General features: G+C 36.6%; 1 protein-coding gene across 2 annotated transcripts in view; it reads left to right on the plus strand.

The window, feature by feature from the left end:
* Window positions 1-14,004, plus strand: part of CCAR1 (cell division cycle and apoptosis regulator 1) — a 27,036-nt gene extending 13,032 nt beyond the window's left edge. For both annotated transcript variants that reach the window (XM_010194640.1, XM_010194641.1), the window contains 15 exons: window positions 179-404; window positions 1,606-1,719; window positions 2,607-2,773; window positions 3,473-3,683; window positions 4,490-4,573; window positions 5,212-5,397; window positions 6,851-7,042; window positions 7,511-7,744; window positions 8,076-8,187; window positions 9,774-9,856; window positions 10,887-11,033; window positions 11,415-11,535; window positions 11,680-11,865; window positions 12,267-12,472; window positions 13,368-14,004. In XM_010194640.1, coding sequence (XP_010192942.1) covers window positions 179-404; window positions 1,606-1,719; window positions 2,607-2,773; window positions 3,473-3,683; window positions 4,490-4,573; window positions 5,212-5,397; window positions 6,851-7,042; window positions 7,511-7,744; window positions 8,076-8,187; window positions 9,774-9,856; window positions 10,887-11,033; window positions 11,415-11,535; window positions 11,680-11,865; window positions 12,267-12,472; window positions 13,368-13,427 — 2,329 coding nt within the window. In that variant the 3' untranslated portion in view covers window positions 13,428-14,004. The remainder of the gene's footprint in view (window positions 1-178; window positions 405-1,605; window positions 1,720-2,606; window positions 2,774-3,472; window positions 3,684-4,489; window positions 4,574-5,211; window positions 5,398-6,850; window positions 7,043-7,510; window positions 7,745-8,075; window positions 8,188-9,773; window positions 9,857-10,886; window positions 11,034-11,414; window positions 11,536-11,679; window positions 11,866-12,266; window positions 12,473-13,367) is intronic.
* The last annotated feature ends 976 nt before the right edge of the window (window positions 14,005-14,980 follow it).

The raw sequence follows: 14,980 nt of genomic DNA on the forward strand, positions 1-14,980 counted from the left end.
GTTACTTGTTTTTGATCTTCAGTCCATGACACTAACTGAAATATATTGCTTTTTAAATTTTTTATAGATAGTGTTTAATATACAATTGTTGTATTTCCAATTAATATACCTCTTAATTATGTACTTCATTAATGGTTCTTTTATTTCTGTATCTTCCAAATAATGTTGTTTATTTCAGCCGCAGCTGTGATATGATGGAGCTGAGGAGGCGTTACCAGAACTTGTATATCCCCAGCGATTTCTTTGATGCTCAGTTCACGTGGGTGGATGCTTTTCCTATGTCTAGACCATTTCAGCTGGGAAACTACTGTAATTTCTACGTAATGCATAGAGAAGTAGATCCTATAGACAAAAATGCTGCTGTCCTTGATCCACCTGATGCTGATCATCTATACAGTGCAAAGGTTTGTATGCGTTTCCAGTATTATGGCTGTTCATTAGAATGTTTTTACCAATAGGGTGAAGAAGTGATTATAACTGAACTGAAAATATTCTACAGTTATTAGAGTGAAATACGGCATTTTAAACTTCTCAGAAAAGAGCTGCTACATAGAGCTTGAAGAATCATAACTAAAACTCAGTTTATTTTCCTGTTGCTAGAGCTGTCCTAAATAGTGTTTTTTACTAAGGTCTCTTCCAGTCTCTGTACCCAGTTGCACCGATCTGATTATAGGAAAGAAAACCAGCTCCTGCAAGATCTCTGAATGTATTTCTTAGGCAGTTCATTTGGAGTAATTAATGGAGCCATATTTTTTTTTTCTTCAAGGGTTCTTTCTCTGCAGCTTGTGCTCTTCGGTTTAGTGATATTTTTTCTTTCTTTCTTCTTTCAGATTCATCTCACTATTTATTATTTTGTTGAAAGTAGATTGAGACATTGGGATTGTCTGATGTCAAAAATGCTGCATCAAGGGCTGTAATGCTGTATTAAAGACCTCAGTGTCAAAACCTCTTCCTAAAACCTGCTTTATTTGAAAGCTCTTTCATTAAAATAGGACTGAGATTTCTAGGACAGTTTGTTTTAGAAGTATTTCTTGTACAATACAGGTTTATAACCAAAACTGCCTTTAACCCCTGTATTTCTGGAAGACTTAATTTTACTTGCCTTCAGAACTTTGAAGCCTTGGCTCAAGTATCAGACATGTTTGGTTTTTTTACAGTAAGAAAGGTTAAGCTTCAAAATATATTCAGTAACTGAAGAATAGCATCCTGTTTCATGATATTAATGTGTTTAGGATAGAAAACAACCTTGTTAGATTTGACTGGGCTAATGGGATGCTACAAGGATGCAGATGAATGTATTGGTTATTTCTGCTGTGATTGTGAGAAAATGGAAGGAGTAAGTTACTGAAACAGAAGTGTACTTGGTGTGCTTCTTGGTGTAGGGTATTTGGCATAGGGATCACACACTGCATCCATGTGGGGTGGAGAGAAGTCAGTCCTTGGCAGAGATTTTAACACTGGTTTCTACAGTTTTATTTTACCTTTACTTGTTTTGATTTTCTGTGACATTGAGGAAAAAGTACTGGTATGTATGTTTGCAAGTTGTGGTCGTTGTTTACAAGTCACAGTGGGAGAACTTCACCAGAGTAATCTGACTTATAACAGGTGATGTTGATGGCTAGTCCTAGCATGGAAGACCTTTACCACAAGTCATGCGCTCTGGCTGAAGATCCCCAAGAACTTCGTGATGGATTTCAGCATCCTGCTAGACTTGTAAAGGTAAATATGCTTCAATGCCAGACACTTCTGGCAATAAAGTTTGGTTATAGAGCTTTAAAGTATTTTTCAATAAGAGAGGAGTTTGTAGGCAGCTAAATAGTGGCTTCATTTTTCGTCTGAAGAGACCTAGTTTATGTGTCAATTCTTTTTCCAGTTCATAGGAGCTTTGTCTTCACTGCTTTCATATTTACTGCTTTCTTCAACTTAGTCAAACTCAAACAGTAGATATTTTCAGAAGCCTACATTTATTATATAATAATGACTTTGTTAGCTTTTTTTACAAGGACTTAGACTTTTTTTAAGGTTGCAGCTGTGAAGACAATACAAATGAAGCAACAGTTAAGTAATCATATTAAGTGAAACTTATTGTTACACTGATCAGTCTGTAAGTGCTGTGATGTTTTAAGACAACACAGACTTGTTTTCCAGTAGAACTCCATCATCTTAAAGCAAATGGGAGTACTTGAATTTATTCATATATTGCTCTTGTGGTCTTATCTTTTGTAGCTTTGCTCTATCACTTTTAAGGAGGAATGTCTGTAAATGTGTATCAGAATTAAGAGACTATTTAAATTAGTATCTGTGTGTCTTTTGCCTTAGAAAGCTTTTAATTGCAAAGGAACAAGCCTATACCAATAAGGAAACTTGATGGAAAGTCTTGCAAACAAGAATGAGTGATGATGTTTTAAACCTATTCCATTTCTGAAGCAATCTGTGGAAAAAAATAACTGAACTCTTTCTTGACTGACTTTCGTTTTTAGATTTCAAAATAATGTGACAGTTTACTCATGAATTTCAGTGTGTGTGATATGAAATACTCTTTGCACTTTGGGAAGATGACTCTTTACCCCTAGCAGGGGAACATTCAGAAGACTCTTTCTGTCTAGTTTTTAGTGGGTATGAAAGGCAAAGATGAAGCTATGGCTATTGGAGGACACTGGTCCCCATCCCTGGATGGACCTGATCCAGAAAAGGACCCTTCCGTGCTGATAAAGACGGCTATTCGCTGTTGCAAGGCTCTTACAGGGATTGACTTAAGTGTGTGCACACAATGGTAAGTACTGTACTGCAAAGCAAAGTACATTGTAGAAATGCTTGTCCGCTACCAGGAGCATAAAAGAAATGGATAAACCTCTTTGTCGGCTGCTCTTGGTGATGCAGGTAAACTACTCAAGGGATGTTCTGTTTTGTAATAAGCTTGATTGGTGCCAACTGTGCTGGATACTGCATTAAGAACTAATTAAAAATTCTGGATGTATTTTGACACATGCTGTAATTTTTTTTTTAATGAATGTACGTTGAAAATATTTTTCATTTTGTGCATAGCTGAAGAAGATCGTCAAGAGAACTTCATTTCATTGTTCTTTTGTTATAAATAAATAAATAGCCGTTCGTTACATAGCCATATTTTCTCTTGATTTTTTTTGTTCCTGTGTTAACGCTCATTGCAGTTTTACTAATACCAGGAAAGTCTATTGCTTGCTAAATTTGAACGATGTTCATTTGCGCATTAAACCCGTGTGTGCTAAACAAGTTCTGAAAAAAAGAATGTTGTTGGTTTTCCTCCTTTTCAATTGTGACACCTTTTTACAAATATGCCAGAAGAGAAAATACGGCTTCCATAATTTTTTTCTTTAGATAAACTTCAAGGTCTTGCAGCAAAGTTTCTTTACTTGATGTGCTACAAGTGATCTAGGCTCTTTAAAATGTATTGTAGAATTTTTTTTCCAACATGCTTCTTCCCTTGCAACAGGTACCGTTTTGCAGAGATTCGCTACCATCGCCCTGAGGAGACCCACAAGGGGCGTACAGTTCCAGCTCATGTGGAGACAGTGGTTTTATTTTTCCCGGATGTTTGGCATTGCCTTCCCACCCGCTCAGAGTGGGAAACCCTCTCCCGAGGATACAAGCAGCAGCTGGTCGAGAAGCTTCAGGGTGAACGCAAGGAGGCTGATGGAGAACAGGCACTGAACGCTAATCCCTTTTTCTATTTCTGCTTCTCACAGGCACAGGAACACAGGCACAAAATGCACACCACATACTACACCACATACATACATAGGAGGAACATAACTGGTAACAATGACTGGTAAACCAGCTTTCAGCAGTGTAGTGAATGTTGGTTTTTATTTTTATTTCAGCTAGTTCACTAACTTTAAACGTGTATGCTGATATCACAAATGGAATTAAATTGTGCTTATGATGCGCATAAAATTTTTTATCGTAGACGTAGTTGCTGGAATCTGGGACCAGTTGTTGAGTGAGATGCAGTTTATGAATAGCTGTCTTGAAACATTTTGCCATTTTCTAAAATTTCCAAATTCTCTCCTGTGGCCAGTTGTAATTGTGATATTTGAAACCGAACCAACACTAGTCTGAAACATCTGAATTTCAGGCCATGTGGCTGATCAACATCTTGGAATAAGGGAAGGTCTGACTGAACAAAGAGTAATTTTGGAGATTTAAAATCTGGGGGAAGATCACACACTGTGTGGTTGATGGAGACCAGCGGTGTCTGTGTAACCCCCGTATTCTTTGTGGTGTTGCTTATCACCCTTTTGTGTTCCACAGATCTGGCTTGTATTGGCTGAGTGGCACTGTGATCATTTATAAAGTGGTAGAATGTGTGTGTGAACTTGTCTAAATAATAACTTTAGGAGAAGACTATCTGAAACAGTTGTGACCTTGCACAGATCAGCAACAGAATTTTAAAAATAACTAAAATGCCTTCAAGCTTTCTGAATGATAATTTCTAAATTTTATTTGTCAGGACGAAGAGGAAAAGGATGACGGGGAAGCTAAAGAGATCTCTACACCTACGCACTGGTCTAAACTGGATCCGAAAACAATGAAGGTAACTAACGCTTATCTTACTGATCAATTTGATTCCATTGTACATTTTCACCCTTAAGGCATGACCCGAAATATAGCTGAGCAAAAAACTTCAGATGTTTTTGATCTTCCTTGCTGATTTTATAGTTATTAGGTGTGCTATCACAGTATGCAAGCGTGATTCCTGATTTTAATAAATGTATATAGCTAATTGAAATTATTCTGACCTTTTAAACGTTGTACAATTAAAGTGTATCACATGTGATACCTTGACTGGAAATTGAAAGTTCTGCAGTAATCTGGTCATATCCACTTGTGTTAAAAAATGTTGGGACTAAAATACTTTAATGTTAGCGTTAAAAGGCAATAATTATACAAAAATATATGTCAGCAGATGTAATAAAAATCTTTTTTGAAAGGAAAAATAGTAATAAACTATTTTACTGTAGTAAACCCTTTCCCTGCTCCTGTGAAAAGTCCCTCAGAAAGGAGTTATTTGAGGAAAACACGGCTTTCATGTTTACTGATATAAAACATACATTTAATGTATTACAGATTTTAAAAATACAGTTGACTTTATAGCGCTCTTAATTTTTACTTCGTCTTTTCTGCTAATCACATGCTTTGTTGATACCACTTACAGAACTTTGTATTTACCAGGTAAATGACCTTCGCAAAGAATTGGAAAGTCGAACCCTTAGCTCTAAAGGACTGAAGTCCCAGTTGATAGCTCGACTGACAAAGCAGCTGAAAGTAGAGGAACAAAAAGAAGAGCAAAAGGAGCTAGAGAAGTCTGAAAAGGAAGAGGAAGAGGAGGAGGATAGGAAATCTGAAGATGACAAAGAGGTTAGGTTTTAGACATACTTGGTTTAAGTCTTCTTAAATATACATAAGTGTATATATAAAAATTGTTAAATAGACGTATTAAAAAGTACAGGAATATACCTAGCTGTGTTGGGATATTGTAGTTCTCTGATTACTGGACTGGGAGCTCTTGCTGTAACTTGAGCTGGGGAGGAGGGCAGGTTCCAGTCTGTTAAAGGTTAGTGTCTCAAACTGTCCAGTTTCTTCATGTAGCTAATGGTTTGCTTAGGTTTGTTTTCACTTGTTATGAAGCTTTTATTTTTGCCTTTGGATAAACTTCCTGTGTATTGAAGTTTTTCCAGTTTTGCCATTGGTTGTTTCAATAATACTTAATGTATTTTGCTGTTTCACAAGGACAAACAAGATCTGTGCAGTAAGGTCAAAGCTCAACCACAGAAAAGAGGGATAAATGTATGGAGAATGTATTGTGTGTTAGTGGCTTTTAACCCTCCCTGTGTATTTCCTGCTAACTGATACAGAATGATTTGAAGTCTTACACATCTGTGTAAACCTTGTTGAGGGAGCTAAGGCCATGTGCTTGCTAATTCTGTCATCTGCTGACTTCTCCCACAGCTTGGATGGGCTTCAGCTATCATGGATTCTATTGCCACAGCTTTCTTTAAGACTAGAGGGGGGAGCTCTACCATGACTTTTTTCCATACTTGTAAGACTTTAAATAGTTCCCTCTTGACAATAAGTTGGCTGCTTGGTATTACACCTTTTTTATTTTTAATTTGGTTAGCATCAGTTGTGGCTCTAGGGATTGCATCTCTCATTATCAAAAGAGCTGAGCAAATTGTCTCCTGGTAGTTGTTAAAGCTCTGTTGGATCTCTTTGGGAAGACGATGTATGAAGCCTTTACTCTTCCTATGTAAGGAATAAGACAGCTTGCTGTACTGTACAGCTCTAAAAACACCCTTAAACAAACAAAAAGCCCCCTCAGGAGCATTGACTCCTTTGCTAGCTTCTATGCTGTTTCTTGAAGTGAATTGGCTTTAGTCCTTCCAGTGTCAAGTAAACATGCTGTGGTTAGCACCAGAAGATGTTGGAAGGTGCTCAGTGCTCTGGGGCTAGGCAACAATGCCCGTCCTGCTTTGTGTTGCTCAAGTTTCTGGTTGTCTTAGGTAAGTGTTGGCAGTCCTAATGCATAGGCTGAAACTTCAGCTTTGGAATGTGCTGTATGTTATTTTTTTGCCTCTTTAGGAAGAGGAGAGAAAACGTCAAGAAGAAATGGAACGTCAGCGGAAACATGCTTGTTTACTAGCACCAGAAGATGTTGGAAGGTGCTCAGTGCTCTGTGGGCTAGGCAACAATGCCCGTCCTGCTTTGTGTTGCTCAAGTTTCTGGTTGTCTTAGGTAAGTGTTGGCAGTCCTAATGCATAGGCTGAAACTTCAGCTTTGGAATGTGCTGTATGTTATTTTTTTGCCTCTTTAGGAAGAGGAGAGAAAACGTCAAGAAGAAATGGAACGTCAGCGGCGGGAGAGACGATACATCTTGCCTGACGAACCAGCAATCATTGTCCATCCTAACTGGGCAGCAAAGAGTGGGAAGTTTGACTGTAGCATTATGTCTCTCAGTGTTCTTCTGGACTATAGATTAGAAGATAATAAAGAACATTCCTTTGAGGTAATTTAGCTATGCTGCTTACAGTTAGGCACTCTGGTTTCTTTTAAACTGTGTGATAACTGCAGTATTCGTAGATTCTAAAAGTTTATGATAGCATGGCAGAATGAAACTAAAATAAGTAAGTTTCTTTGTGCATTACCTAGGAAAAAAATTGTCCTGCCTTTGGTACATGGTTTACCGTAGCAGTATAGTCACTGAATGATATCCAGAAGAAATGCGCAGGTGTTCACATGCGGTATTGAGTTTATAATTTACAAAGCTTGGCGATGTCCTCAGCTACTGCAGTACAGGAAAGAAGCATTTTTATAAAGTTGTTTAAGGTTTCTATATTCAAAGCAGTAACAAATCTGACACTGCGTAAAATTCTGACATGGTGAAAGTTGGTAAGATAGCACCTCGTAGCTATTTAATCATAAGTGTATTTTAAAACTTTGTGTCAGTTCTCCTTTTATTCTTCTTTATGTGCAGGTATCATTGTTTGCAGAACTTTTCAACGAAATGCTTCAGAGAGATTTTGGTGTCAGAATTTACAAAGCACTGATCTCCCTCCCAGAGAGGGAAGATAAAAAAGACAAAAAAAGCAAAAAAGATGACAGAAAAGAAAAAAAAGAAGAAAAAGATGATGAAACAGATGATCCAAAACCGAAGAGGAGAAAATCTGGAGATGATAAAGACAAAAAAGAAGATAGAGATGAAAAGAAGGTCTGTAGCTAGCTCATCTGAAGTACTATCCTGTCTGCATCAATATTGAACTCTTTATATGAGTTCTGCTTTATTGCTTTCAAAAATCAGGTCGTCTTAATTGATTTGAATTGACTTAAGTGATCATTATCTATTTAAATATCCTTCAGTCATACTCAGCAATTTCAAAAATTTACTGGTGTATTGGGTGTATTCAGATATATCACATAGGTTTGTGTTTGGTTTTTAATTGACTAAACATAGATGTAAATTTTGAATGAATGGTAGTGAGGTTTTTGCTTTACTGCTTTTTAGTTCTGACTGGATAAAGTTTTAGGAACTTCTATTACAGAGGGAAGATAAAAGGAAAGATGATTCTAAAGATGAAGAAGAAACAGAAGATGACAATAATCAAGAAGAATATGATCCAATGGAGGCAGAAGATGCTGAAGATGAAGATGAAGGTATCTTGAATTATGAATTTTGTGGCTTTCCGGATTTTTTTCATATGTTCTTTCAAGCTGAGAATGCAGTGGAACTATAAAACTTAAAATCACATTATTAGACTAATTTTATTCTAGTGATTCTGACCAGACCTACTTAAAATGTAAGTGCCTTTATGCTAGGTGTTGTATGAACATAATTAATTTAAACTAGCTGTGGTACTCAAAGTAAGGCATGCATATAGAAGTGGTTTTATTTTTTTCAGAATGCAGACCACTCGCAACTCCCATTGAAGTCAGTAGGAGATGTGAGTATTCAGCACCTCTGAAAAACCAAGCCACTTTTAAATGCTTAACTTCCTATTCCTCAGTTTTTATGTCATCCTGTATTTACTAGGCCAGAAGGTAGCGTGGGGTGCTCTTAAAATGATGTTACGAGGAGTTGATTTCTGTTTGGGTGGAGTTGTGTTTGCCTGAAGCCTGGGGAACTTTCCTGTTTCCAGGGAGCAGCAGTAGACCTCTTGCCCTGCTCAGAGATACAGAAAGGTGCAATACAATGGTGTATGCTTTTTGGTTTGTATCTCTTTGAGGTTTTTGTCCTTTTGTGGAGAGTTTTTGCTAGATATTAGGGTTTGAACTGCTTAGATATTGCAGTCCCAGCATTTTCTAAGTAGCATTTTCAGTTGTGTTTTTGGCAGAGTACTGCACCAGCCTTAAAAATTGATGCTAATCTGTTGTTTCCAAAACAACTCTTATAATCTGGCTGTGAAGTGCCTTGGGCTTGTCTGTTCCGTAGAAGTGCTGCTCCTTCCCATAATCTGTCCTTGTGGCATTCCCAGTCAGAGTTGCTGAGAACCATCCAACGTGCTATGGAGGTCCAGCAGAAAGCTATTGGTTCTCAGAAACAGTGGCAAAATTAGACAAGTAGTGTGCCATATAGTTTTTTTCCTAAAGTTTTCCTCAGAAGAAAGGTAAGCTTAAGGCTGAACTTGGCACGTGATTCTCTGACTTGCTTATAGGTAAGGTACAGAGATGCATGCCGTAATCCATCCCTGCAGTTGTCGTATTCTTCTTTCTCTCTTGATTTCAGATGTAGTTTTACTGTACTGTCTACTTCTAAAGAAAAAACCTGCAGTTTGTAGCTCACATCTCATAAGCAATGTGATCTGTAACTTCTTCGAAACGGGTTTTATGATATAAAAAATTTGAGAGTAAATAGTACTGATTTTGTCCTACAAAGAAGAACCGTAGCTGAATGCAGACTCTGCCAAGCCTCATTAGGGAGAATTGTGGTTGTTTTCTGCACACCACTTAAATAGATGGTGGTGTTGGTAGAACTCATTTTGGCCTAGTTAGCATTTGTTTCAGCGCTTCTGTCCTCTGTGTATGAACTACGGGGAAAACAAATGGCAAATGCCTTATGTTAAAATAAGACCATAGAAACATCAAAATTTAACAGGAGTCATTTAAATGCCATTCTTTTTTTATTTTTCAGGGAGTTATTAGTGTCAGGTATTTGAGGGCTTATGTGAACTTTTTAAATGAACATACATATTTTGAAGTAATGGTTTGCTGTGGGTATGTTGAATTTTCTTTCTGTTTTACAGACCGGGATGAAGAGGAAATGAACAAACGGGAGGACAGAAGAGAGGGAAGTAGGCATTGTAAAGAGAGGGCATCTAAAGATAAAGTAATTTAACATCTTTCTTAACAATTATGCGTAACCTTGTTAGAGGTGTCCTAATCAGAGCTTTGTTTTTATTGTAAGACCTGTTTGCACTTCTTGATTCCTTCAGCACTCCTGGACTGAAACATTTAGTGTATGTAGAAGTTAGGGAACTCGTGACAGCTTTGAGTAAGGTGCTTACATCTACTGTCACTTACATTGTAAAGTTCATTGCGTGAAAGCAGTTGGAAAGAACTTTTTTGTATGAGATACTGATCTGTGTGAAAGATGTGAGGGCTAATGCTGTATGTGTGCATGAGAGAGAGGAGATGTCATTATCCCTTTTTTTTCAGCTGCTATATTCTTACATAAGAAAAACAGAACCGTAGCTTGATTGATAAACTGCCTTTTCAGTTGCAAAGCTTGGAATCATTGTGATGTTTTTGCATCTCCCTGGAGGAAAACAGATGCTTTTTGTGTCACCAGGCCAGTTTAGATTAAGGAACAGCACAAGTTTGATTTGTTATGCTTAAGCTTTCTTTATAAATGCAAGAATAAAAACAAGTTTCTAATTATTTTTTCTTCGAGGAGATACAGGAATAGGAATAACGGGGAATAAACAGTCTGCAGAACTGCTGCAGTTGAGAGCTGGGTGCTCATTCATTACATGTTCATGGGGATTTAACTTTGAAAACAGCTGTTCAGTAAAGTACATGATAGAGAGGAAAAGGGATGTTTACTATTACTTGTTTAATTAGGCTAATTCTTCAATTTTTTACGTATTAGCAGGAACAAAAGGAAAGTGTCTACCTGATGTTACTGTCCACTGTGCTATAATTCTTCTCAATGTTTGAAAGATTACTTGTCCTAATTAGCTTGCTTATACTGGAGCTCAGTAGGTAAATGGTACTTAGAGTTATAATCACTTAACTGAAAGTAACAATAAAATGAACAGAGGAAAACTGTTGTTAACTGAGAAGTTTACGTGGTTTTGGTAGATGATAGGAAAATGGTCTTTTCATTTCCTAATGATCCCATAATGAATTTTCCGTAGGAGAAAGACAAGACGCAGATGGTCACTGTTAATAGGGATCTTCTGATGGCTTTTGTGTACTTTGATCAAAGTCACTGCGGATATCTTCTGGAGAAGGACATGGAGGAGATACTGTACACTCTTGGTCTACACCTGTCACGTGCTCAGGTTCTGTATAGTAATAGAAATCTCTTTGAAAATACTGCAGGAATGTGGTTTAGCTTCTGAAGGCTGTTGCTTACATATTAGATCGCTGATTTTTATGTAGCCGCTTCGTATTTACAACACAGTACTAGCTTAATCTTTTGTAAATTGGCTTGGAATGAAAGGGGAAGTTTTCAGCTCTTGCTATGCCCATATTATACAGGTAACTTTTATCTCAAAGTTGTAATTTTTTTCGCCCTAGCTTTTTTTCATTTTAAGCCCCAAAATGTTAAAAAAATGGCACAGCTTTTTTAATTTTAAGTTTTCCAAGTTTTAAAGCGTTCTTGTTTAGGTAATGTCTGTGTATTAAGTAACGCTGTATTTCTTTCCATGGCTGTGTTTTAGGTCAAGAAGCTACTTAATAAAGTAGTGCTTAGAGAATCTTGCTTTTACAGAAGACTAACAGACACTTCTAAAGATGAAGAAAACCAAGAGGAGTCTGAAGAGCTACAGGAAGATATGTTAGGTGGTATTATTTTATTTTATTTTCTTAATTTTAAATGTCACAGACTTCTAGAGAATTGTTTCTTTGCAAACGATAATGAGATCGGTCACTAAAACTGACAAATTACAGAAGAATCATTTCCTAATGCTACTTAATCTAATGCAGGAAACAGATTACTATTACCATCACCTACTATAAAACAAGAATCAAAAGCCGTAGAAGAAAATGTTGGCCTCATTGTGTACAACGGAGCTATGGTGGATGTTGGCAGTCTGTTGCAGAAGCTGGAGAAGAGTGAAAGAGTGCGGGCAGAAATAGAGCAAAAGCTTCAGTTACTCGAAGAAAAAACAGGTGCGACGTTCCTTCGAAGGTGGTACTTCCATGGATTCCAAATGCTCGGGCTCCTTAAGTAGATAAACCAATTAGAGTAATGTTTGTCATCTAAAATTTCTCAGCTATTTGTTTAACATAAACTTCTATTTTCTATTTCCCAAGTCCTTTGACCTTGCACACCAACTATTAAATACCATTGTCTCCATGCTGAAATGCTTCTATCTTTTTTTTTTAAATTCAAGTTGAATGTAAGACTTCCAAATGTAGTCAGAATTTAGTACTATCAAATAGTAATGCAATGCAGTTTTTAATGTTCTTTAAAAATTAGTTCTATGATGTTGGCGTGTAAATTGAATTTTAAGGTGCAAGGTACACAGCATTGGAAGTGACTGACTTTTTTTTTTTTTCTCCTCTGTAAGACGAGGATGAGAAGACCATACTACAGGTGGAGAACTCTAACAAAAGTCTGTCTACGGAGCTCAAAGAAGTGAAAAAGGACTTTGGCCAACTACAAGAAAAATTGAAGACATCGGATGATAAAAATTTGCAATTTGAGAGTCAGCTGAATAAGACAATCAAAAATTTAGCTACTGTTATGGATGAAATACAGTGTGTTCTTAAACAGGTTAGAATTGTTTCATGCCGTTTTTTATTATAGTATGCAAGCTTCCTGTAGACTAAATTATCAGAACAAACACTTGGGAATAAAAAAAGGATTTTTTTTTCCTGTCCTGATCTTGTCCATCCCCAATAGTCCAAATCTGATCTGATCTAACTTAATCAATTAGGAGTAATTTTTCAAGGCAAAATTTAAGCACTTCAGTTAATGTGGGAGTATTTCAATAAAACAAGTTTTAAGCAAACTGCATAATGCTCCAGAGCATTTCTGTCCCTGTTCAGAGAGATACTTCCATATACCTTAGGAATGCTGAGGGGCCTCTTAAGTAAGGCTGAACAGAAGCAGGTTATGACGGCTACTGAGTAGCAAAGTGGTACCATGTGGGAGTCTTAATTCTTAACCAGCTGTGCTCGTTCTGTCTGGTGGTTGAGATAAGTGTCTTCCATGCCTTGCATTTTCACATTGCTTTGACCAATATAAGTGTTTTGTTAAACTGTTATATTAAACTATTATTCTAATTTAATGGATTTTGAAAAAAAACGCTCTTAACTTGCTCTTTAAAAAAAAAATAAAATAAAAAATAAAACTCTTAACTGGGGGGGAGGGGAAATCAAGACAAAGGCCCAACAAGCCCCAGACCTTCAGACTGGAAAGTGAGTCTTTGTGGAATGTTTTTTGTGCTTCTCTTCAGAAGTGCTTAGGTCGCGTTTAATTTTTGTCCCCATGGTTTTTCAGGAAGATACTGGAAATATGAATTGGTTATAGCTGAACTGAGTGAGATACCAGTTCAGAGTGTTTGAAGTTGACACCAAGCAGTGTCTGTGCCGTGCTGCTTTACAGTTAACGTGAGAAATCCAATGTCTAGAATTGATGTTATCCTCTCCCTTTTTTTCTTCTAAAGGATGTTGTGAAGATAGAAGATAAAGATCAGAAATCCAAAGAAAACGGAGCCAACGTATGATAAAGCAGCTGCTGTTTAGACGAATGGTGTTACATAATGTAATATAAATCATGATACCAGAATGTATGGGAAGTGATGCATGTTTGATTTTAGTAGTATAAATATCTTAGTTCCAAAAGATGTATAAAGTTTTATGAATGTGAGTGTCTGCTTCTGAAGATTGCTTGTAATTCTTAGCATTCGATTTGAGACACTCCTTGAGTGAAAATAATTTTGCATTGCAAAATGTTTTAGGATGAACTTTGTTATAGTTTTAATCCTAATAAAGTTCATCGACAGTAGCAAGTATTTAATTACCAAATGTTTTTCATTAAAGTCTAGTGAAAACAAAATTTTCATTATTTATAGAATTGCCATTTTTAGGTTTTTATTTTTGTTTTGGTCTAATTAGTTTTTTAAAATTCAAACGTAAATCACAAAACAGCATGCTGCTTAATTTTGCAAGTAAAGATTTTTTTTTTTAAGAAAGAAAAAAAAGCTTCTTGGATTTTTTTTTTTTTAACTTGTCACAACTTTCTTTTCCCTTCCAAATGTAACTTTCTTCCCCAAAGCTGCTTCTGTTAAAGCCTCATAATATGCAGTAGTTCAGACAAGTTAAGAAAGCAATAGAAACCTACCGAAATACTGGTAGGGTTGTGAAATTTATATGAAAATACATGGGCCTGTTTTAAATGTATGTCGTTTGTGTTCCTTTAATTGTTCTTGTCTTTGGATTAATATATATGCTCATTTTTAATAAATGCAGTATATTAAAATGTATGGTTGGATACCAGGCCAGTAGATGTCAGAATAACGCCTTACATGGAGAGAAAGCTACCATTGTAAGCTGCCTTTAATTAAATTTGGACTTTTTTCTTAAGTTGTGTAATTACTTCAAAGACTTCAGCCCAACAAAAGAATGGATACACAGGTATCAATATTCCATGTCGTAGTTACTAAGGAGCAGGCCACAACTTGGTTTTTTGGAAGTGGGTAAGATTGCCTTCCCTTGTGATCACAGATCACTGCAGATCTAAAAAGTTAACGTGACATCATTGTCAGAGGCAACTTATTAAAATAATGTGAAAGATGAACAGTTGTATTTTGGTGTAACTTCCAGGAACACAAAGGGTTTTGAAGGTTGGGAAAGAAATCTTTAATTTTAGGAGACCTTTTCCTTATTTTTTTTAGCCTAGATGTCCTAGGTAACTCAATACCTGTCAGGAGTGCCAAGTGCCCTAGTGTGTATGAATAACCTACATGGAAACTCATGTAGCTTTATGCAGATACACATTAAAACGTCTGCATTTGTGTTGGAAAATATCTAAGCTGGTGCTTCTGTCACTTCCCTTTCTTAGCTCTTTTGGAGCTAGACAAGTAAAATAACATGCATCAGCTTCCCCCTCATTCATCTCAGCTGAGTCACTGTATGATACCTGTTCACACTCGAGTAGGAAGTAGTATAAAAACACTATTGTATATATAAGTACACAGAAAGTGCATGCTTTATTAATTGAGATAACTTCTCATTGGACTGATTGGATGAGGATGGTGAAAAATTAATCTTATGAGAA

The sequence above is a fragment of the Mesitornis unicolor genome, unplaced genomic scaffold, assembly GCF_000695765.1.
Source record: "Mesitornis unicolor isolate BGI_N332 unplaced genomic scaffold, ASM69576v1 scaffold361, whole genome shotgun sequence".
Classification (NCBI taxonomy): domain Eukaryota; kingdom Metazoa; phylum Chordata; class Aves; order Mesitornithiformes; family Mesitornithidae; genus Mesitornis; species Mesitornis unicolor.